Source organism: Geotrypetes seraphini, chromosome 4 (genome assembly GCF_902459505.1).
Source record: "Geotrypetes seraphini chromosome 4, aGeoSer1.1, whole genome shotgun sequence".
Classification (NCBI taxonomy): Eukaryota; Metazoa; Chordata; class Amphibia; order Gymnophiona; family Dermophiidae; genus Geotrypetes; species Geotrypetes seraphini.
The window spans coordinates 107,415,291-107,437,465 of record NC_047087.1 but is presented as its reverse complement, the minus strand read 5'-3'; the positions used below and the strand labels follow the sequence as shown (position 1 = coordinate 107,437,465).

Below are 22,175 nucleotides of genomic sequence, written 5' to 3'. Positions count from 1 at the left end.
ACACCTGAAACTCCGCGAAATCCTCGCAGTTCACACTTTCATTGGGCGCCGCCATATTGCGAACGCTAAAGGACCTTGCTACCTTCCAATCAGTCTGGTGAGAAATCCAGCCAACCGGCCTGCGGGTAGATGAACATCCAGTTTCAATAAAAGTTCAGTAATATGAGTTCATTTCGGTACGTAGAATAAAGATAAACAAACAGCGTTAGGTAGTATTTTCTAAATGTATCTTCAGCTCATTTTTGGCCAGAATAATAAAGGCAGACGAGTTCTTGAACGCATGACAGTAATTAGTTTAGTAAAGGATATATGTCAGGCAGTGCTGAGGACAGCCCCGGGCCGGCTGACGTCACGAGGGTCGCGGCTTAACATGGGGGGGGGGGGGGGGGGGGGGTCTGTGTTCCTGCAGCAATCCTGGAGTTGTAACTGCGTTGTTAGTCGGGATGTGGGGTGTGTGGCTGCGTCGGGTGGGCCCGGGAGGGGCCGCACAAGCCGGTAAGAAACTGATGGGTAATTTGGAAGCTACGTGTGCCGCTTTTTCTGCAGAGGTAGTCAGACAGCTGAAGTGAGAGAGATTCTGTTGGGAATGGAACCTTCTAACAGGGGTTGGAGGTCTCGGTGATAATAAATGATTCTTATCTGCTGCCTGTTATCTGCTTTCTGTTTTCTTCACTTTAGCTAGGGGGTGGGTGGGTGGGGGGAATTTAGCCGTAAGTCGGAACAGGGGAGTAAAGGTTTCAAGGGTTTATTAAAAATTTGATTAATTGCTTATTAACATTCTAGGCGATATACAATACAGGGGATCAAAATTAAAATAATTAACGAGAGCCAAAACACAGACAAGATCCACAGACAAACGGAAAACAAGAGGGTGAACTACAATATTTTAGAAAAGAAAACGGTTAAGGATGATACAAAGGGGTAGGGGAAAGTTAGTTGAGAGCTGCCTTTTCATAGATTGTAAAAGCGTCTCTGTAGAGGAAGCTTTTTTAAAAATTCGCCTTTAAATCGCCGTGTCTGATTTTTACAGCAGATGTTTTACTGCACCACAATCTGGGAGGAAATGGACCGTGAAACAAAACTTGGGCAAAATAGATAAAAAGTCTCTGGTGCTCCTCCTCCACCTCATCGGTTTGGCTAAGGATTTCAGAAATTGACGTTAAAAGCAGCTAAACCTAATCACAAGCTTAGCACTTTTGCATAGTTTGCGCGTGATATGGCTAATAGTTTGCCGCTGTTTGATCATAAAACAAAGTTGTGACTCCACAATGCGTGGTCGCACTGTAAACCTTCCTTTCTATGATAAAAATGGTATTGGAAAAGGTTCGCTCAGTGTGGAATCAAAATAGGACCCACTACGTGCGATAAGGTTCAGGACCTTTTGATATTGTGCCTGCGACCTTGGGAAAGTCGAGGCAACGCCTCCTTCACCGAGTGTATAATGAGATTAACTAGTCCAGAGTAGACAGAGGCCCTTTTTCCAGCCACTTGCATGTTTTTTGTTTGGTTCCCCCCCCCCCCCCAAATCCGAAAAGAACAGTCCACAGTATCATTACTGCTTCTTGTTAATAAGAATATAAACTTTCCTTACTAGGGAAATATTGTAGCGTTTTGCAACTGAAGATTTTACAATATTTGTAAATTAATAGCATCAATGAGGCTACATTTGTGTGTGTGTGTGTGTGGGGGGGGGAGTTATAATCTTACTAAGCACTACAGTATTTTAATCAAGTCCTTGTTATTTTCCAGGGAATGCTCTTGGGCATTTTGAAAGAAATGTTACTTTTTCAAGGATGAGCAGAGCGTTGGATCTGAATACAAAAAGAGGTTTTTATACCAAGTCCCAGGGAAAAAACCTGCAGTCTCATTCTAGACCAAAACCCATTGGTGAGTCATTGTAATTTAATGAGACCCTGTTCTATAGGTTGCTTAGCTTCTGGTGCCTATAGCAGTTTATTCTAAGAATAAAATAACTGTTGAGCTAAAAGTTCATAAGTGCAATCTACTTTGTATTTTAGTGTTATCCAATATAATGTGAAGATATCGGTCTATTAATAGAAACTATTCATTTTTTTAAATTTGAAAGTAAATATAAAACTACATAAGGTGTTTTTTTAAAAAATAACTTGATATAATGTGATTTATAAATTTAACTTGAACCATAAATGTCTGAATTTAAAATAATCTGGAGCTCTGTGTTTCCATCTAGTGCAGGGGTCAGCAACCTTTTTAAAGCAGAGTCAATTTATCCTAAATATTTGACTCAAAACTTACAAAGAGCCGTAATGGGTAGAGAAAGGGGGTTTGAGGTATGATTTTTAATGCAATATGGGTATACACTTCTCCCTCCATGTCTGTTGAGGTTAGGGGCAGAGCTGGCCCGTGAATATGGAAAAATCACAAATAACTTTTAGGGCCGATTATGACCTGCCTCCTGGACCTCTCCGCACCTTACCTGGTGGTCTAGCGGTGAAGCGGCCTCCTGGACCTCTCCACACCTATGAAACGGCCTCCTGCCTCCCAGACCTCTCCATACCTTACCTGGTGGTCTAGCGGTGAAGCGGGGCAGGAGCAATTTTAGGCTCCTGCCCTGTGCAGAGCCATCAACAAAAATGGTTGCAGTGAGTTCCTGTGGTTTCATGGTAGCCATTTTTGTTGATGGCTCTGCACAGTGCAGGAGCGTAGGAAGATTTCTCCTGCCCCGCTTCACCACTAGACCACCAGGTAAGATGTAGAGAGGTCTGGGAGACAGAGGTGGATCAGTCGGCCACTTAAAGGAGGAAAGGAACTTGGAGTTTTCATGGAATGTGCCTTTACAACTTACAATCAGAGCCTCATGCCCCTCCCCAATGCATTGGGAAGATTCCTAAGGCTCTGATTGGCCCGGACACCCCATAGGAGGAGCCTTAGGCATCCGGGCCAATCATAGCCTTAGGACCCTTCCCGGTGCATCTGGGGAGGGGCTTGAGGCTCTGATTGGCCCAGTTTGTAGAAATCCTCTTCCATGGGAGGGGCCTTAAACAACTTGGACCAATCGGAGCCTCAGGCCCCTCCCAAGATGCACCGGGGAGGGGAAGGCCCATTTTAGATGACGCAGCAGCTGGGAGGAGAGTGTCCACATTAGTGCTGCCCGATTCACGATTCGAATCGATTCACCGATTCGATTCGAATCGGGTGAATTGAATCAATGAAAAAAAAAATCGGCCTCCCGATTCGATGACCGACCCTTCCCCCATGCCTTCCTAAAGCAGGAGCAGTAGTACTGCCTTTTGCTGGCCGTCCGCTGCCACTCCTGCTTGAGGGGGTAGGGTTAGTCAGAAAGGCCTGCATGTTCCCCCAGCTTCCCCGCTCTTACCTTAAGCAGCTAATAAGGCAGCCTGCAGGATCACTGGTGCTAAAGCGATCCCTGCAGCTGCCCGTCATCCTCAGCGGCATGTTCTCTCTGCTATGGTCCTGCCCCTGCTCTGACATCAGGGGCAGGATTGCAGTAGAGGGTACGTGCCGCTGAGGATGACGGGCAGCTGCAGGGATTGCTATAGTACCAGCGATCCTGCAGGCTGCTGTATTAGCTGCTTAAGGTAAGAGCGGGGAAGCTGGGGGAACATGCAGGCTTGCGGAGGGAGAGGAGGAGGAAAGAGTATGAGAGGGGAGGGGAGTTGCCAGACCTGGGGTGAAGTGAAGGGAAGAGAGAGACCAAACCAAAAAGAGGGGAAGGAAAGCAGAGGAGAGGTGCTGGACTAATAATAATAATAATAATTTTATTCTTATATACTGCCAAAGCCATAGTAGAAGAGCTGGACAATCAGCAAAAATAATTACAATGAAGTCATCCAATACATGTAGAGGGGGAGAATACAAGTAGAGAGGGAGAAAGTCAGAGTAATAAACACAGTGTAGGGACATCGAGTACATGTAAGTAGAAAGCAGGGATAAGGCATTAAGAGTTCTTGGTTACAAATCGGTTGAACAGGTTTGTTTTAACTAGTTTTCTAAAGCTAAGATAGGATGAGGAGTGCTTAATGATGTTACCCAGTCAACCGTTCTGTTGACCTGCCTGGAAAGTAAGAGTTTTGTCCAGGTATCTCTTGAATCGGCAGGCCTTTATTGTTGGGTGGCTAAACATATGTACTGGAGAGAGGGAGAAAGAAATGCAAGACCACAAGGTGAAGTGCACAAGAGGGACTGCTCCAGAGTAGGTGGGCAGGGTTCAGGATGGCAGGATAGATAGTAGGAGAAAGCCTGTACCCGGGGAAGGGGATATAGGAGGTAAGGAAGAGAGATAAGATGATGGACATGGAAGGAGCATAGGAACAGGGACACAGAAGAGAGATGCTGGATGAAAGGGTAGTTGAGAAAAGGCGAGATGGTGGATCTGTGGATGGTGGTGTCCATTGCTGCAGCTGCGGGGGGATGGAGATGAACAAAAGGAAAGATGCCAGACCTCCAGGGGAGGAAAGGGAAACAGAAGGGGAGGACAGAGATGGAAGATGGATGGTTAGCACAGAGAAAAAAGAAAGAAGGAGAGCCTGATCAGAAGACAACCAGACCAACATGATTTGAAAAATGACCAGACAACAAAAGATGGGAAAAATAATTTTGTTTCCTGTTTTGTGATTACAATATGTCAGATTTGAAATGTGTGTCCTTCCAGAGCTGGTGTTAGACTGTGAAAGTGAGCTAGGATTTAACAGAGAAAGGAAAAGTGTTTTTTGTTTGTTTTTGTTTACACCACAGGACCAGTGTGGGTAGGAGAGGGCAAAGGGGGTGAAGAGGCTATAAAATAACCCACCCAATGTTTGGAAAAAAACACTCAATTGGGCAGGAAAATTGAATCAAATCGATTCAATAGGCTGAATTGAATCAAATTTTTTTTCCTGAATCGGGCAGCACTAGTCCACTTCCCTATGGCTCATCTATGTTGAGGTAAGGGGAGGGGAGTCACTTGAAAGCGGGGGAGAGTGGGCATCTCTCCTGCTGCGGGAAGGGGTGGGGGCACAGCTGGGATTTTTGGGCAGCAGGAGAGTGTGGCATCTCTCCCACTGTTGTGTGTTTTGTTTTTTGTTGTTTTTTGACAGCGTTGACAGCTTTTTTTTTTTTTTTTTTCTGCGCATGTGCGCATTGCTATCACCAGCGATGGGCACATTCAAATTTAGTGAATCTTTGCTGCTGTCTGTCGAGCTCATTTGCATGTGTGATTTTTTTTTTTTTTTTTAAAAAGGATGTCTCGGGTTTTTTAGATTCAGTATGAAAACGGCTGCGTTAGCAGACAGCTTCTTTTTTTTTTTTTTGTAGATATGTTTATTAAAGGTTTTTTTTTAAATAGTTTACAAAAAGCAACACAAAAAGAATACAACACATTCACAAAACAGCAAACAAAAAAGCTAATTACCAAAGAACTTCACATATGTATACAGCGTGAATCTCCCTCACTAAGTCCCCCCCCCACCCAGTAATTAGCAGCAAACAAACACAGGTTCTCAAGCCTAACTAATCCAGAACCGAACAAAAACGAAGAAAAGAGAGAAAAGAAAAAAAAAAAGGGGGGGGGGGAAGAGGGAGGGAATACCCAACAAGGTTCTAAAGCCTGTGGCACTCAAGTAGACTCTTTCCAGATCAAGTAGGAATCCCACACCTTATGGTAAAAAGGCAGAGAGTACTGTCACTTTAACGTGGGTTTTTGAGAATCCTGGCCCCAATGTGTAATTAAACTGGAATTCATTGATGAAAGCAGGTTAGCTTAGCAGAGTTTAAAAATGGTTTGGATAACTTCCTAAAAGAGAAGTCAATAAACCATTAAGATGTTTTACTCTTTTTAGTTTCTTGCCAGGTACTTGTGACCTGGTTTGGCCACCATTTGAAATGGAATACTGGGCTTGATAGATCTATGGTCTGTCCCAGTATGACGGTGCTTATGTTCTTAAGTTGCCTTGCTGTTTGTGAAGGTAGTACAGCTGGGGACAGGACAGGTACATATTGTGAATATTGGTATTTAACAAGGCACTGCAATGTTTTGAAGTGACCTAGCTGCCTTTAGTTTCTGGGATGTTGCTAGAAAAATAACTGGAGCAATTTCAAATAACTTCATGGTAAAACTTTACCTTTTAGCGAGTGGATTCATTGACAACTCCAAAGGATTTTCTATGGAGAAAGTGAAACAGAAGTGGCAGAGACTGCAGGAAGTATTTATAAAGCAAGAATAGAATGCTCATAAGAACTCTTAGAAAAATAACCATTAGATCTATGGAAAAGAACCTGGGGCAAATGTACAAAGTATTTTGCTGGCAACATTTCAGTTAGACTAGTTTTAGCTAATTTAACTGAAGTTATTTTGAGGGTAATGCAGAGACTTTTGGTCACTGCCTTACTGTGCAATGACCAAAAGCCCTATGCCAATGAGCTTGTTGGTATTTAAATTAGCTCATTAATAATTCCCTCTAATTCTCAGTAAAACGGCACAGAGAAAACACCTGCGCTAACAGCCGAAAGATACAGATCTCTCCTAGCTTGTTAATTAGTCTACTCTTGTGCTAATTTTTGTTTCCTGTCAAATGCTTGAGTGCTGATTTGGCTCCTCCTTCCCCCCCCACCCTTCAGAAATTCCTTCTGAACCCTCCCACTAACTTGACCTGGCAGCCGCTAGGCCAGGCCCCCTTAGCAATTGCATTGCCCTGGTGGTCTAGTGAAATCCCTCCCATCTCCTCATACTTTAATTGGAGGCAGGAGGAGGGTCTTCTCACTCCTGCCTGCCCTCATCCAAATTGCAGCACCCAGCTTCTGCCTAGTGCATCCTGAGATGCACTGGGAGGGGCCTAGTTACCATATAAGGAAGGTTTTTTTTTTCCCATTATATGGTAACTAGGTCCCCCTTGGTGCATCCCAGGATGTCCTAGGCAGGGTCTGAACGCCACCATTTTAATGAGGGCAGGCCCAGAAGAGGCAGGAGGGAGGAGGCTCTTCTGCCGCCAACTAAAAAAGTGGAAGGGGAGGGATTTGCTCTGGTGGCCTAGTAAATGTATTTGCTAGGGGGCTTGGGTCAGAGGGGTCAATTGGACCACCAGGGAATTTCTGAAGGTTGGAGTCGCAGGAACTTCAGGTCTGGAGGGTTTCGGGGGTTCCACTGGCCCACCAGAGAATTTATCAGGAGGGATCTAGACTGGATATAATGCACAGCTCTTGAGGGCATTCGCCAGTTAGGCTTGGACCCCTTTACTGACCTATGGTCTACACCAGTGTTTCTCAACTCAGTCTTGGAGTACCCCCTTTTCACTCAGGTTTTCAGGATATCCACGATGAATGTGCATAAATTTGATTTGCATACACTGCCTCCATTTTGTGCAAAAAAATTTTCATTCGTATCATAGATATCCTGAAAACCTGACTGGCAAGGGGGTGCTCCAGGACCAAGTTGAGAAACACTGGTCTACACTAACAGTGTGCATATAATTTGCCTGCTGTTAGTGTTGATTGAACATTGGTCTTTAAAAACAGAGCAGTGTTTCTCTGGGGCTGTTCCTCTACAGCACCGGAGTTTTGTGCATCTGCCTCAAGTTAGCATTGTTCTCTAGAAAGCTTTTAAGTTTTGTTTACACTACTTTAACCCTGAGCTCTGACAGATGAAGTCTGTTTATTGGGACTTATTAACCGCCTTTTCATGAAGAGATTCACCCAAAGCAGTTTAATACATCAAATAGTAATTGGGCACTCTTGAAGTATTTTCCCTATCTGTGGTACCTGGGACAATGGAGGGTTAAGTGACTTTCCCAGAGTCTGTGATCAAACACATCCTCAATGCTGTGGAAATAGCTCTAACCACTAGACCACATCTGCTGAGATCCTGCCGATCCTTAGAGAAATAAATAGACTTTAGTATGTTGCATACCAGAATTTGCATTCTTGTAGTATCCTTTCTCCTAATAATCTAGTGATGCCTGCTACTATATTGTTTTATTATTTTTCTGTTGATGGTCATTTTATTTCTGATATAACACCTGGTCGGAAGGTTCATGTAGTACTCAAAAATACAAACAATATAACTTTACATAACTCCTGCATATCAATAGAAGCATGACATTATAGTGTAACTAGTGTTTCAGCCCATTACATTAATGGGTGCTGGAATAGATTAGTCTGATCCAGTATGGCTATTCTTATGTCTTGCTCCCATTTTCCCTTTTACCTCCCCTATTTCCACCAGTTTAAAAATCTGTCCTCTTTCTCTGTCTTTCACCTCCATAGAACTCCTCCATTCCCCCTTTCCCCATCAACTTTTGCTTTTGCATCTTCACTTATTTTTCCAGCTCCTATCTTCAGCCCCTTTCACTCAAATGCCCCCTCTTTTCATCCCCAGCTCCCTTCTCTCACACATTCCCTTTTTATAGCCCCTAACCCCCTTCTCATACCTGCTCTTCCAGCCCTCAGTTCTAGCACCAGTCTCCTTATCGCACCTGTCTTCCTTTTCAGCCCCCAAATCCAGACCCAGACCCCTTCTCTCACAACTCACCTTTTGCAGTCCCAAGCTCCCTCTTCTACGAACTGTCGTCTTTTAACAGCCTCCTACATCAGGTCTCTTTTTCCCAATAACCCCCCTTTAAAGCCTCCTTATCTCACATATCCCTTATGTCCCCTTTTCTCAGCCCCAGCCCCCTTTTCTCACATATCCCTTTTGCAGCCCCTTCACACACACATCCCCTTTTTTTTTTTTTTTCCAGCCCCTAGTTTCCTTCTCCTTTTGCCTCTGAAGTTTGGCTTGGACCCTGGTCCAATGAAATCAGTTCCCATTCACTCTGGAATACCAACTGCATATCGTGCGCTGAGACGCTTCCCTGCTCGGTGGTTCTATTGTTCTGTGCATGCGTTTTAATGTGGCACGAAGGCATGGAGTTTATTGTAGTTTGCATGCGCTAAGGTATTATTATTATTATTATTATAGATTCTTAGAGTAGGATTAATTAAAAAAAAATTAATCAATAGCACACGTTCTGTGCCCAAGATCTGGAGTTAACTATTTCAATCTTCAGAGGGAGCATACTAAAAATTTATTGTTTTCAATTAAATAGGACTACTGAAACCTTGAATAAAAGTAACTTCTTCAATTTCTCCCAAGATATAATTACCACACTTTTGTGATAGATCTTCCTTCTGATTATACAATATTTCCTTTATTTTAGTTCGTGCTTACAGTGGTGTGCCAGGACACAAGCCCACTCCTTGGGAGAAGAAGATACTTCTCTGGGCAGGTCGCTTCAAAAGAGAAGAGGACATACCGGAGATTATTTCGTAAGTGCCGTCATTCTCAGATACCTGGTAAGCTAAGCCTTGTTGCACTGAGCAGAGATCTGGTCTGGTACATGTCAAATAAATGTGGAAATGGGAGGTGATTATTTCCAAAACCCACTAACCCAAATGCAGCTGGTATGGACTTAGCAGGTTTTGGAAATAAGCCCTTCAGTTGCACTTTAGTAATACAAGGCATAATGGGCTCAAGTTACTCATATTTGGGATTTATGTAAGGAAAGACAAGAGGGATGAGATGATCTGGATAATAAGAAAGCTTCGCTCAAACAAAAGTCTATAGCAGTGTCTCGCATACTTTCCAGCCGATGGCACACTAAATCCAGTGCCCTGGCCGGAAGGCACCCGTAAGTGCACTGATGTTGACGTGATGATGTTGCGCGCATGTGCGGAGGCCCATCTGGCAATGACAGCTTCGGTAGAGGGATCCGGAAGGTGCAGGAAGAGGAGGAGAGATGCTAGCCAGGAGGCGAGTCATCCGCTCCGACTGACTTCTACAGGATGTGACTCTCGCTGTGAGAGGCACGTCCTGTAGGAAGTCAGTCAGCATAGATGACTGTCCTCACCAGTGTATTGCAGCACACCTGAAATCTCAGGAGGCACACTTGTTTGCTATACACTGGTCTATAGCACCCTTGAGGGGGGTGGGAGGGTGTTTCATCTGGCAGAGCTGTCATAAGACAGCCAGGCCTAGTGTAAACAAACGGTCTTAAGTACTCTACCCCCACTCCTTGCACCCTCTTAGTTTGAATGCATATGAACCACCTTGTGAAGCAGTAACTTACTGCTAGGTCTCCTGCTCCTGTGTCGGGCCTTCTGCTGTTTTCCTGGGTGTGAAGGAAGGCTTCTGGTGACAGGCAGAAGGCTGGATTAGTCTCCTACTCCTGTCAGGTTATCAAGTTAATACTGCTGTGTCAACCACAGATCTGTCATTTTGTCATGGCAAAAAGGACCTGTGGTTAGCAGAGCAGAATTAGTAATAACGCAGCACAGGAGCAGGATACCAATCCAGCCTTTTGCCTGCCACCAGAATTCTTCCTTCTCTCTGTTACTGCTGTGGCAAGTAGTGAACCAGGATGGAGGGGGATTGGAAGGGAGGGAAAAATGCTGGCATAACCTTTAAAAAAAAAATTACTGGTGCCAGCCCTCTCCCCACCCATCCAGGCAGGCCTGTTGTCTAAAGCTCCAGTGGAGCTGAAATTGGATCCTGTAAACATTTAGAATTTATTCTGAGCTTGTTAACCTTTTTTAGTTTTTGATTAAATTAAGGCTTTGAAAGCTTTAATAAGAAACATAATGGGGAGGAGAGAGATGGGGGTGATAGTTGGAGGGGTATTTCAAGTTTATTTTAATTTGATGAATCGCTTATTTAGGTTTACAACATTAAAAAAATATAAACATATTTAGATATACAATTTAAAATTTAAGTTTCAAGTTTATTAGTTTTTAATATCCCGATCATAAAACAAATATCTGACCGGTTAACAATAAAATTTAAAATAGGAAAGTAAGAACTAGTTATTAGTGTATTAGAAAGATTAGAGAAAACATATTAAACATATACTGACAAACATGACCGTGAGGATGAATGGGATGGAAGGGAAAAGTTACATAATATTAGAAGAAATGAGATAGAGGGAAGGGATAGAACATGAAGGATAAGGGTGCATGGTATAAAAGATATGCGCTGAAGTAAAGGATAGTTTTGGGAAAAAGATAAATAATTAAATAGATAAAGTAAAGATTAAGATTTGTCAAAGGCATCTTGAAATAGGAAAGTTTTAAGATTAGTTTTAAATTTTGGTAAGTGAATTTCATCCCGGAGAAATTGAGGGAGAGAATTCCATAATGTGGGGGCAGTTATAGCAAAATTAGTTTTCCTAGTATAGTAGGATTCTTTTAAAGATGGAATGAAAAGGAGTTTTTGGTCAGTAGATCGTAAAGAACGGGGAGAACTTTGGGGTATTAATAATTTATCGAGGAATAAAGGCAAGTGGGAGAGTTTGATTTTAAAAGAGAGCAGTATGATTTTATAAATTATACGGTGTGTGACTGGGAGCCAATGAGCCTCTTTAAGAAGAGGGGTGACGTGTTCGAACTTACCTATTTTGTAAATGAGTTTAATTGCGGTATTTTGTATGAGTTGCAAAGGTCGAAGTTCTTTTTGGGGTAGTCCATTTAAAAGAGAATTACAGTAATCTAAGTGGGAAATAACTAAGGAATGAATTAAGATGTTAATCGAGTCAGTATTTAAAATAGAACTGAGTGAACGGATGATGCGTAATTTAAAGAAACAAGTTTTTACTACTGAACTTATGTGGTCATGAAAAGTAAGATCTCTATCTAAGGTAACGCCTAGTAATTTTATTTTAGTATCCATAAGTAAGGGCGTGGATTTGATGTAAATTGTTCCTGGTAATGTTTCGGATTTTTTAATGGGGAGGAGGAGACCACAAGATTTATCAACGTTGAGTGAAAGTTTATTAGAGAAGAGCCAATCACTTATAATATCTAATTTGGTATTTAGATCATTAATATCTGAAGAGTTTGGAGTTTGAAGTATTTATCGGGTAAAGCAGCTGTATATCGTCGGCATAGGCGAAAATTGAGAATCCTAATGATTGGGCAAGAGAAAGAAGAGGGGATAGAAAGATATTGAATAGTAGCGGGGATAAAATAGAGCCCTGAGGAACTCCAAAAGTTTGAGTTACCGGAGAAGAAGTTTGGTTTTTTTACATGAACTTTAAAATTACGTTGATGAAAGTAGGATATAAACCAGTTAAGAGCGTGACCTGTGATATTACAATCTGCTAATCTAGATAAGAGAAGAGAATGGTCAATGGTGTCAAATGCTGCAGATAAGTCAAGGGAGATTAGTATAACTGATTTTAAATGGTCGTGGGAGTATTGTATAGTTGTAATGAGACCAAGTAACGAATGTGGAATGTGAAGTTCGAAAACCAGTCTGATAAGGATGTAGGGCATGTGTTTGATCGAAGAATTCTGATAATTGGGAATGAATAATTTTTTCGGTAACTTTAGAAATTAAAGGCAGATTGGCAATAGGACGGTAGTTGTTAGGTAAAGAGGGATCAGTGTTGTATTGTTTAAGTTTAGGGAAAACTAGAGCTGTTTTCCATGCAGTAGGGACGCAACAATCAGAAAAAGATTTGGAAATCATTTCCCTTATATAAGGACCGAAAAAAGAAAATAATTTTTTGAGAAAGTGTGGAGGAAAACTTTCTGTAATGTTATTGGGAGAATTTATAGATTGTAAAATGGAGAATAATTGGGTTAGTGAGGGTACTTTGAAATTAGAGAAAGAACTGAGAGGTAGGAAAGTTAAATCATTATCAGTAGGAGCCGAAAAAGCAGGAAGAGAAGGTCCGAGATAAGTTCGGATAGTAGTGACTTTGTTGTCAAAGAATTGGGATAGTTCATCGGCAGATGGTAAAGTTGAAGCAGGAGGAGGAAGTTTTTTTTTTAGAATATTTTGAAAGAGACTGTGCAATATTGAAGAGAGTGGATGAATTACTAGTGGTAGAGATAAGTTTTGAATAGTAGTCTTTTTTTGTCTTTTGAATGGTCTTTTTGTAGTGAGAAGCTTTTTCTTTATAAGAAAGAAGGTGACTGTTATAAAGAGTTTTACGCCATTTGTTTTCTGCCGAACGGACCTGTCGACGGAGGAGGATCAAGTTTTCATTAAACCAAGGTTGGTGTTTCTTTGAGGTAGGGTTAGGAGTGGGTTTATTTTGTTTGACAGATTTGGGAGCTAATGAGTCTAGTAGGGATTTCGTAGCAGTTTCCCAATTAGAAAATTGTTCTGTGATTGAAAGGGAAGAGAAATCTTTGAGATTTAGGTCAAAGGAGGATTGAATGGCGGGGAGAGTTATGTTATTTAGATTACGAGTGAAAGAGGAATTATTTGTCTGTTTGATGAGTTTTGAATGAGTTGGAATGTTTGATTGCCAAATAATTAGAGTGTGATCTGACCATGGTACAGAGATGAAATCAAAATTATGGAAAAAATAGGTCATGGTGGTTGGGCATAGGATCATGTCCAGAGTATTTCCTGCAGAATGAGTGGGCGTATGGATGAGAGGTGATAGTGAAAAGTCGGCTATCAAAGTTAAGAGTTCAGAAGTATTAAAGTGATTAGGGGAGTTAAAGTGGATATTAAAATCTCCAAGAATTATTGACTCAGGATAGGCGATATTGAAATCGGTTAGAGTGGAGATAAGAGATGAAAGAGAGATTTTAGTAATTGGCGGGGGTAAATAGATAAGGAGAAAGTTAAGAGGAGAGGGAAGTTTAATTGAAAATTGGAGAGATTCAATAGGAATGTGAGAAAAAAGGTTGGAGGTATTTACCTGAAGAGGAATTGAAGCATGATAAATAATTGCTAGTCCACCTCCTTTTTTGTTAGAGCGGGGTTGAAAAAATGCTTTATAATTAGGTGGGCAAGCCTGAGTGATGTAAGCATCATCTCCCTGAGTTAACCATATTTCTGTAAGACATAGAATATGAAGGTTATGTTGAATAATAATATCGTGAATTAAATGATGTTTATTTTTTATAGAGCGAACATTTATTAAACCGGAGTTGAATGTAAGGGAGTGATGGAGTTGATTAAGACAGGAGTTGGAAGGGGAATGAAGTGGGATGGAAATGAGTTGTCTTGAGTGAGGTTTGACTTGATTTTTGCAAAATGTGGGTTCGGCATAGCGACGGCCCCAGATAGTTGGGATGGAAGACATGGTATTTGAAGTAGTAAATGAAAGAATATAGGAGGCAAATTCTGAGCAGTGAAAAATCAAGAAGAAAAAGATATATAGATTGAGAAAAAGACAAAAGGGTCTAAGAAGGGAGGAGAAAGTGAACGAGGGTGAAGTAGGATGAGGGTTATAACGTGAGGTTAATAAGAAATGAAGGAACTGCATGAAGGAGCGCATAAAGGAGCAGGACCTGCTCCTTAGGTGCGCTCCTTTGCGGCGTGCAAAGCAGAGGAATTTATAGGGGAGGTTACCAGCGAGGTAAAGTGGGAGGAGTCGTCGTCTGATGGGTTAGACCAACAGACTTGCAGATTAATCAATACTCAAGGTAAGAAGGGACAGAACTACAATTCAGAGTTTTAAGGTACAGTGAAGAACCATAGATGGTAAGAACATTAGGGAGGGAAAAATAGAAACCTGAAAGGGGTCCAGGTTTTTTGATGATGTGGTGTGGTAAAGAGATGGCAAGGATTGGAGCTAAGAGAGATGGTTTAAGTGGGTTTAGTATTCTTGTTTGGCTACTGAGTGAGGGCAGGCTGGAATGATGTCGGCATGAATTTGAAGTGTATGAAGTCGGCATGGGATTTAAACCAGACACATTCAGCGGAACGGGCACAGGAGTGCAGGTAGCGGATGCAGGGAGTCAGCCAAGGTTGGAGTTTGGCATGCCTAACATGGCGTAAAATTGGAGGAGCAAGGGTATCTAGAGGAGAGAATGGTATTATAGGAGAAGATGTTTTTGTTGACAGTCTTATGTGATATAGTAGCTAAATAGAGGGATGAGAAAGCGGTGGAGAGGGCGCCAGGGGTAATAGCCTGAAAGTTCCTGAACGTATTGGTGGCGATTAGGTGGGACTGGAGGGGGTGGGGTGATGACTTATGAACGTTAACAGATGATGGTCAGAGAGGGAAAGGGTGGTATTGTAAAATTTGGTGGTTGAGCAGTTGGAGAAAAGGATTAGGTCCAGGCAGCGTCCTTTCTGGTGTGTAGGGGTGGTGGAGCACAGCTGGAGATTGAATGAATGAGGATGATAGGGTAAAGAACCTGGAAGTGAAGGAGTTGGAGGGGTCATTGACATGGATGTTGAAGTTGAAGGGGATGAGGGCTCGAGGAAGGAGAGCCAGGAGTCATTCAGTGAGGAGGGAAGAGTGTGATGTATTGGGTGTTCAGTAGATGACTGCTACTTGGAGAGGTAGAGGAGCAAATATGGAATGGAATGGACTTCAAAGGAGGAAGAGCATTGGGATTGTGGTAGGAGAAGGGGTTGAAATCTGCAAGAGGGTGAGTAGCAACCCAACACCGTCACCTACCTATACCAACTAGGCGAGGCATTAAGTGGGGGGGGGGAAGGTAGTATCCATGATACTGGGCAGCAGCTGCAGTAGAGTCATCAGGGCAGATCCAGGTCTCTGTTAGTGAGAGTAGATGGAAAGATTGCGAGATGAAGTCATGGATGTAGGCAAACTTGTTGAGAATGGAGCAGGCATTCCATGGAGCACAGGAGAAGGGCAGGAAGGAGAAGATGAGAAGAAGAATAAATAAGGTTGGTTATATTACGGGTTGGCCCATAGGAGTAAGGTAAACTGAGTAGGGTAGGAGTTGGGAGGGCCAGGATTGGGGTTGATGTCCCCAGTGGAGAGCGAGATAAGGAGGAAGACGGGGATGTAAGGGGGCACCTGCTATTGCGACGTGGGTGAGGTGCACTCGGGGAGAGAGTTGGATCTTTAGAGAAGAGGTAGAGGATTAGGAAGGGAGAGGCAATAGGGTTAAAGAGTGGTGTGGTGCTAAGGGGTTCAGTGGCTTGGGGAGACATTGGGGATGGTTAAATCAGCAGGAGGGGACAGTAAGGGAGTCATAACAGTGTAAAAAGGAAGGGGAACTGGAAAGAAACTTGATTGTGGGCTAGTCTAGAGAGAAAATGGTCATGCATGAAGGTAGTATATCAGTGTCATAAAGAGGCAGCAAGGTTGAGATGAGGGTAAAAATTTTTCTGCTCACACTGTCCTCACCACACTCAAAAGGCTCAGTCCTAATTATGCAGTCCCTTTTTAAATCATCATGTCATGTGATCCTTGGAGGTGGAGGTGGAGGAGGGGAAGCATCACATGGTTTTCATCTTTTTCACCATTAAGTTTGAAGAGGTCAGCTGGTCTGTGATCTAAGTTAGGAGACAAATGTTTTTCTCAGGGCTGTGCAGTGTGAATTGTTGGCCACCCAACTCCCAAGAATAAAGCATATTTCTGGCCCACATCATATCATCAATTAGGAATACTTTCCAACAGCAATCTAAGGTGAAGCAAAAAGGGGCACGGAGACAAATGTAATGTGGACGTTAAAAACTAAATTGCTCTCCTGTTATTTCCCTACTTTGCCAGCGCATCTTACCGTCCTGTTAAAAGGGCACAAAATGACGTGGCAGACGAAAAAACAAAATGGGGCCGACATCAAAAAATGACGTCGTGGGGAGGAGGGGGGGGAGGCAGGCTGAGATTAATAACTAATTTGCAAACTGCTTCTCCCTGCATAAGAGCAAGGATCAGCTTAGAGAGAATTGGACCCAATAGATGATATAAAATGGCATGATACTTAAGTGCTAAGAGCAGAAGAAAATATTGTATCTAGATAATGTCGGCAAATACAGTGTTTCCCCGAAAATAAGACAGTGTCTTAAATTAATTTTGGGTCCAAAAAATACATTGGAGCTTATTTTGGGGGCATGTCATATTTTTTTTCAGGTAAAATAATCATCTCTCCCTTCCTCTCCTCCACACCAATTCTTCCTCTTTCCTTTCTCCCCCCACCCATCATCTTGTGCAGCATCTTTCTATCCCTCCCTCCCATCCCCCTACGCAGCAGAACCTCACCCACCCTCCCACCGTTTGATTAATATACCTCCTCCGCTCCAAGGCCTCAAAAAACGGCAGTGGCAGCAGCACTCTGAATGGGCTGCTTTGAGGCCTTCCCCCTGCTGCATCACTGATGTCATCATGAAGCAGCCTATTCACAGTGCTGCCGCCGCTGCTGCTTTAGGAAGCCTTGGAGCAGAGGTATGTCAGATCTCACTGGGGTGGAGGGGTCACTGAATTGACGAGTATTTTTTTTTTGGTGAATTGGGCAGAACTAGTGTCAGGGATGGAGTCGGAATCTCAGGGACATTCGGGGGGGAGAGGGGGTTCGGGGGTCAGTCTTAACTAGGACTTATTTTTGCGGTATGGCTTATTTTCAGGGAAACAGGGTAGAGGAACAGAGGGGAACACAGGACCTTATCTGCTTTTCTTTCTTCTTTTGAGACATGAGATGATTGATGCTGCCAAGAACCGAGTTCGTGTGAAGATTAGTTATATCATGATCGCTCTCAGTATCATGGGGTGCATCGCTATGGTCATCTCAGGAAAAAGAGTGAGTGCCTGCATCGCCTATATCTCATCTACACACCCCAGCCCCATCCTATGTACAGTGCATGAATGTTAATTGTAGGCTTTGTTTCTCATCCTTTAAGGCAGGGGTGCCCACACTTTTTGGGCTTGCGATCTACTTTTAAAATGACTAAGTCAAAATGATCTAATGATAAAAATTTAAAAGAAATTTTGAAAAAAAAAAAAAGAACACAAAGCACACTGTATACAGAAAAAATGTTAATCATTTCTATTCTGGGCTTTTTTCAAAGAGGTCAAGGCAGATGACTTTATGTAATGTCACTTCAATAACAACTATACAAAAAGACAAAATATACCCCCTCCCTTTTTACTAAATCACGATAGCTTTTTTAGCACAGGAAGCTGCACTGAATGCCCCGCACAGCTCTCGGCACTCATAGGCTCACTGCGCTAAAAACAGCTATTGCAGTTTAGTAAAAGGGGGCCATAGTACAAAATATAGACACAGCAGATATAAATTGTCAAAACGGACACATTTTGATCATTAAATTGCAAATAAATCATTTTTCCTACCTTTGTTGTCTGTTGATTTTCATGAGTCTTTGGTTGCACTTTCTTCTTCTGACTGTGCATCCAATATTTCTTCCCTTCTTTCAGCCTCCTGTATGCTTCTTCTCCTTCAGCCCTCATTTCCTCCCCCAACTTTTTCTTCCTATCTCCCTGCACCCCCTTCTTTCTGTCTGTCTGTCTCCCTGCACCCTCCCTTTCTTTCCTTCAGTCTCTTTCTCTCTCTCTCCATGCCCCCTTTCTTTCTTTGTCTTTCTTTCTCCCTGCCCTCCCCCAAGCCACCAAGTTCTGAGCTCTCCCTGCTTCCCGACGTGGTAAACAGAATGCAGAAACGCTGGGCTGACCAGCCTTGCACCCTGACATCAATTCTGACGTTGGAGAGGATGTTCCAGGCCAGCCAGGCAGCGATTAGCTGGCCTGGAACTTCCTCTCCAATGTCAGAATTGACGTCAGGAGGGGGGAAGGCTTGTCGGCCCTGCGCTTCTGTGTACTGTTTACTGCGTCGGGAAGCAGGTAGAACGCAAAGGCAACCCGAGTATCACATGATCGACTCTTCTTGCCTTCGCAATCTACTGGTTGATCACGCACCCCAGCCCCATCCTATGTGTTTTAGTACAGTGCAATGTTAATTGTAGGTTTTGTTTCTTCATCCTTTAAGGCTGCCAGTAGGAATGAATCCCTTACCGGATGGAATATAGAGAAGAAAGCTCGCTTGAAAGATGAGGCTCGGAAGGAGCAAGCAGAAAGATCAAACTGAAAACTTGACTGGGGGAGAGACTTGAAGAAATATGTGTTAAGCTTCATACCTACTGTATACTGAGTTGGGAAAGTAGGGAAATAACAGTAGAGCAATTTAATTTTTAATGTCCACATTACATTTGTCTCCGCGTCCCTTTTTGTTTCACCTTAGATTACTGTTTGAAAGTATTCTTAATTGATGATATGTTGTGGGCCAGAAATATGAAGCATTTTTCTCCAGCAGAGAATGGGAGAAATGATTCACCATGTCTGGCCATCTTAAAACTAAGTATTATCTCTCTTAAATTTTATTTCATTGAATTTCCACCAAGGAAAGCACTTGGAAACCTCCAGTAGGTACATGACTACTGAATGGTATTTGCGTTGCTTGAGAAACAGTGCATATAGCACAGGGAGAGACCATAAGCATCCTTTACGTAGTTAGCACAAAATTTAAAGAACCCCCTAGCACATATCACTGTGCTGTGTAGTTCAAGGCATGAACATAGCTAATTTTATTAATAATGAGTGTTTCTTTGTCTTACATTTTCACTGTGAGGAATCTAGCGTCTATTCCTAATTTAATTATTTAGAATATGGTCCTAGCACTTGCAGGAATTTGTTCCTCAGTTCAGAAAAGGTCAAAGGTGTGTGAACTGGCATCAGTGTTGCATTTGCGTTTTCACATAGTGGCTTGCTAGTAGAGATGATGGTAATATTGCATACCACTAAGTAAAAGGCTTTGTTATGGACATGGGGGCTAACAAACCAGCATGTCCAACAGAACAGCAGGAAACTTCCTGCAATTCTGACTTGGAAGTGTGCACAGCATGATTTGTTTTAAACTTATTAAAGATACAGTTACTTAAAGGAAGTAAAGAATGCCTTCTCTCACTGCTGTCTGCATCTACTTTCAACCTCCTTTTCCTAGCAAAGAAATGTTACATGCATTGAGGGCTATTCTATAATGGGCTCCTTTCAAGAAACAGTAGGTGATTTGCTTTCCTTTACAGATTGCCAGTATAACTCCTTAAATACATGTGTAAAAGTTTAGGCTTCAGAACTTACCCCAGCCATAGAGTTGGTGTAAGTACACATGCCTAAATGGTTAAAAGTTATAGAGTACAGGCAGGCCCCAGATTAAGAACGAGTTACATCTTTAAAGGTGTTCTTAAGTCAGATTTGTAAGTAATGCAGAACTTGTAGAACTTAAATTCTTTCTGCGTACCTCTACTCCCAGCTTTCAAAAGGACCAACTGACCCTAGCAGTGTTCCCTCTAAGGTATAGCATGTACCACCATACACTGTTTGTAATGTGGCCATGCATCTGTTACAGGAGACATGTAGGGAGCCTCTGCCACTGGAAATACTGCTCTTTGAAATTAAATGAAGCTGCAACTGCATTCTTTAGTACGAGTTGTACTTAAGTTGATGTCTGTACTGTACATTACCTGTCAACCAGTGGCTCTCAACCTATTCCTCAAGATTTCCACAGTGAATATACATGACAGAGAAGTTGTATACCAAGGAGACAGTACATGCAAATCTTTTCATATATATTCCTTAGGGCTATCCTGAAAACCTGACTGCTCTCAGTCGAGCGTGTTACTGGCTTCAACTACCTGACGTGGTCTTCCACATCAGGTAGTTGAAGCCAGTAATGCGCTAGACTTCAAGGAAGGATGGAATAAACATGTGGGTTCGCTCCTGGGAAATGCTTAGAAGGAGGGTTCTTGTTGAAGAAGGGTTCGTTGAGTGGGCAGACTTGTTGGGCCGACGGCCCTTTCCTGACGTCCTACTCTGTTTCTATGACTAGTTTAAGAGGCACTGCTATACGTTATCACCAGATTCATGTAAATGAGTTGGGTGCTATCAATCACTTACTGACCTAAATTAGGAATTATGCATGTATCTGCCTTATGCCCTATTTTCTAACAGGCATACCTAAATTTCATAGCATGCAACTCCAAAGGAGGTGTGTCCACAAGAGTGGCTTGGGCCGATGAAGGGCATTTCCATAGATTAGGTGCCTGTGTTTGAATGCCAGCCTTTGGCAGGCATAAGTGCTCATGCCCAAAGTGAGGCTCAAAATGCAGCTAAGCTAGTATCTGTAAATATTCCTCCCAGTGTGCCTTTTAGAGAGAGGAGAATACTAGCTTGGCACAGCTCATCCTGGCATCTAACTTTAGGGCTAGATTCAATAAATGGTACCAATGTGTGTAAATGAGCATCCTGCCCAGGCTCTGCCCCTTTGTACACCACTTGTAAAATATGTGCTCTATAAATTACATATCAATCTACAGAATATTGTTTCAAATAGATTTTTGGTATTGTGTGTAAATATCACCTTTCTAAATTCTTGGGTGCAGAAAGTGCATAAATTTTGGGGTCTATTTTATGTGATTTCCCTCTCTCCCCCCCCTACCCTACATATGCTAAGGAGCTGGATGGAAAATGGTGTGCTGCTTTTCATTTTGTAGTAATGACAACTTTTTTTTTTTTTTAAATATCTGCTTCCCTTTTTTTGATACAATATTCTCTCTTCTTCCTACCCATGCTGGAGATCAGCTCTTCTTGCCTTCCTTTCCCACCACCTCCTCTGCTGACTTTGATCTTCAGTCTGAATACTGTGTGAAGGAAAGAGAGAAGAGTGTACTCAGGGGCAGGGGGAGTCTGAGAGGCTAATGAGATGTGTGTATAACTGGGCGGAAGTACAATTGTTTTATGTAGATGGGAAGGAAGGGCAAGAGAGCAGCACCAAAGTCAGACACTCTTCTACCCAAGAGAACTGTAGAAGAGAAAAAAGGGTGGTGGAAGAAGACTTGCATTAGTGAAATGGAAGTTGCTGATTTTCACCTTTCCTCCCCCCTTCACTTTGGGCTTGCAGTTAGCCTACTACCCTGCACTGTAGGCTCTTGCCACCCTAATCATGAACACATTACAGCAGTACTTCGTCCTCAAGGCACATCCAGCCAATTGGGTTTCAGGATATCTGCTATACATATGAGAGATTTGCATGTGTTGTGTCCTTTCTTGCTGGATTTTTTCATGTATATTCATTGGGGATATCCTGAAAACTTAGCTGGATGGGTGTGCCTTAAGGCCTGGATTGAGAAGCATTGCACTATACACTAAGTTCTGTGGGGAGCTGGACATATTAGATCAGGGTTGTCGGGGCGTGGCTTGGACATGCATGAGGAAGGTCGGCTAATAAGTGAGCTCCAAGAAAAAGACCTTGAAAGTCTGCAAAAAGTCTAAAAGAATTTAAAAAAAAAAAAAGAAAAAAAAAACTTGGATTAAATAAAGAAGATAAGATAAAAAGATGGCAACAGGAAAACAAAACAAGAATGACTTTGCGATGGCTGGTAGCAGTAAAAGAGCAAAACTGGAACAGGAGACAGGTTCAAAAATGACAGATATAGAAGTAAT

At 42.5% G+C, this 22,175-nt stretch overlaps 2 protein-coding genes across 4 annotated transcripts in view; one reads left to right on the top strand and one right to left on the bottom strand.

Moving 5' to 3' along the window:
- CCDC58 (coiled-coil domain containing 58) overlaps positions 1-136 on the bottom strand; it is a 53,320-nt gene extending 53,184 nt beyond the window's left edge. The window contains exon 1 of the mRNA XM_033943496.1: positions 5-136. Within this exon, the coding sequence (XP_033799387.1) occupies positions 5-55 (51 nt within the window). The 5' untranslated portion in view covers positions 56-136. The remainder of the gene's footprint in view (positions 1-4) is intronic.
- On the top strand, positions 42-22,037 carry FAM162A (family with sequence similarity 162 member A). Of its 3 annotated transcripts, none has more exons than XM_033943495.1 (5): positions 42-176; positions 1,750-1,887; positions 9,168-9,276; positions 17,355-17,463; positions 18,667-22,037. In XM_033943495.1, exons 2-5 carry the CDS (start codon positions 1,794-1,796, stop codon positions 18,763-18,765), a joined length of 411 nt encoding a protein of 136 aa, XP_033799386.1. In that variant the 5' UTR covers positions 42-176; positions 1,750-1,793; the 3' UTR covers positions 18,766-22,037. The 3 variants fall into 3 exon arrangements, with proteins under 3 accessions (XP_033799386.1, XP_033799384.1, XP_033799385.1); XM_033943493.1 differs by lacking the exon at positions 42-176 and adding an exon at positions 391-495; XM_033943494.1 differs by lacking the exon at positions 42-176 and adding an exon at positions 894-921.
- Positions 22,038-22,175: the final 138 nt, after the last annotated feature.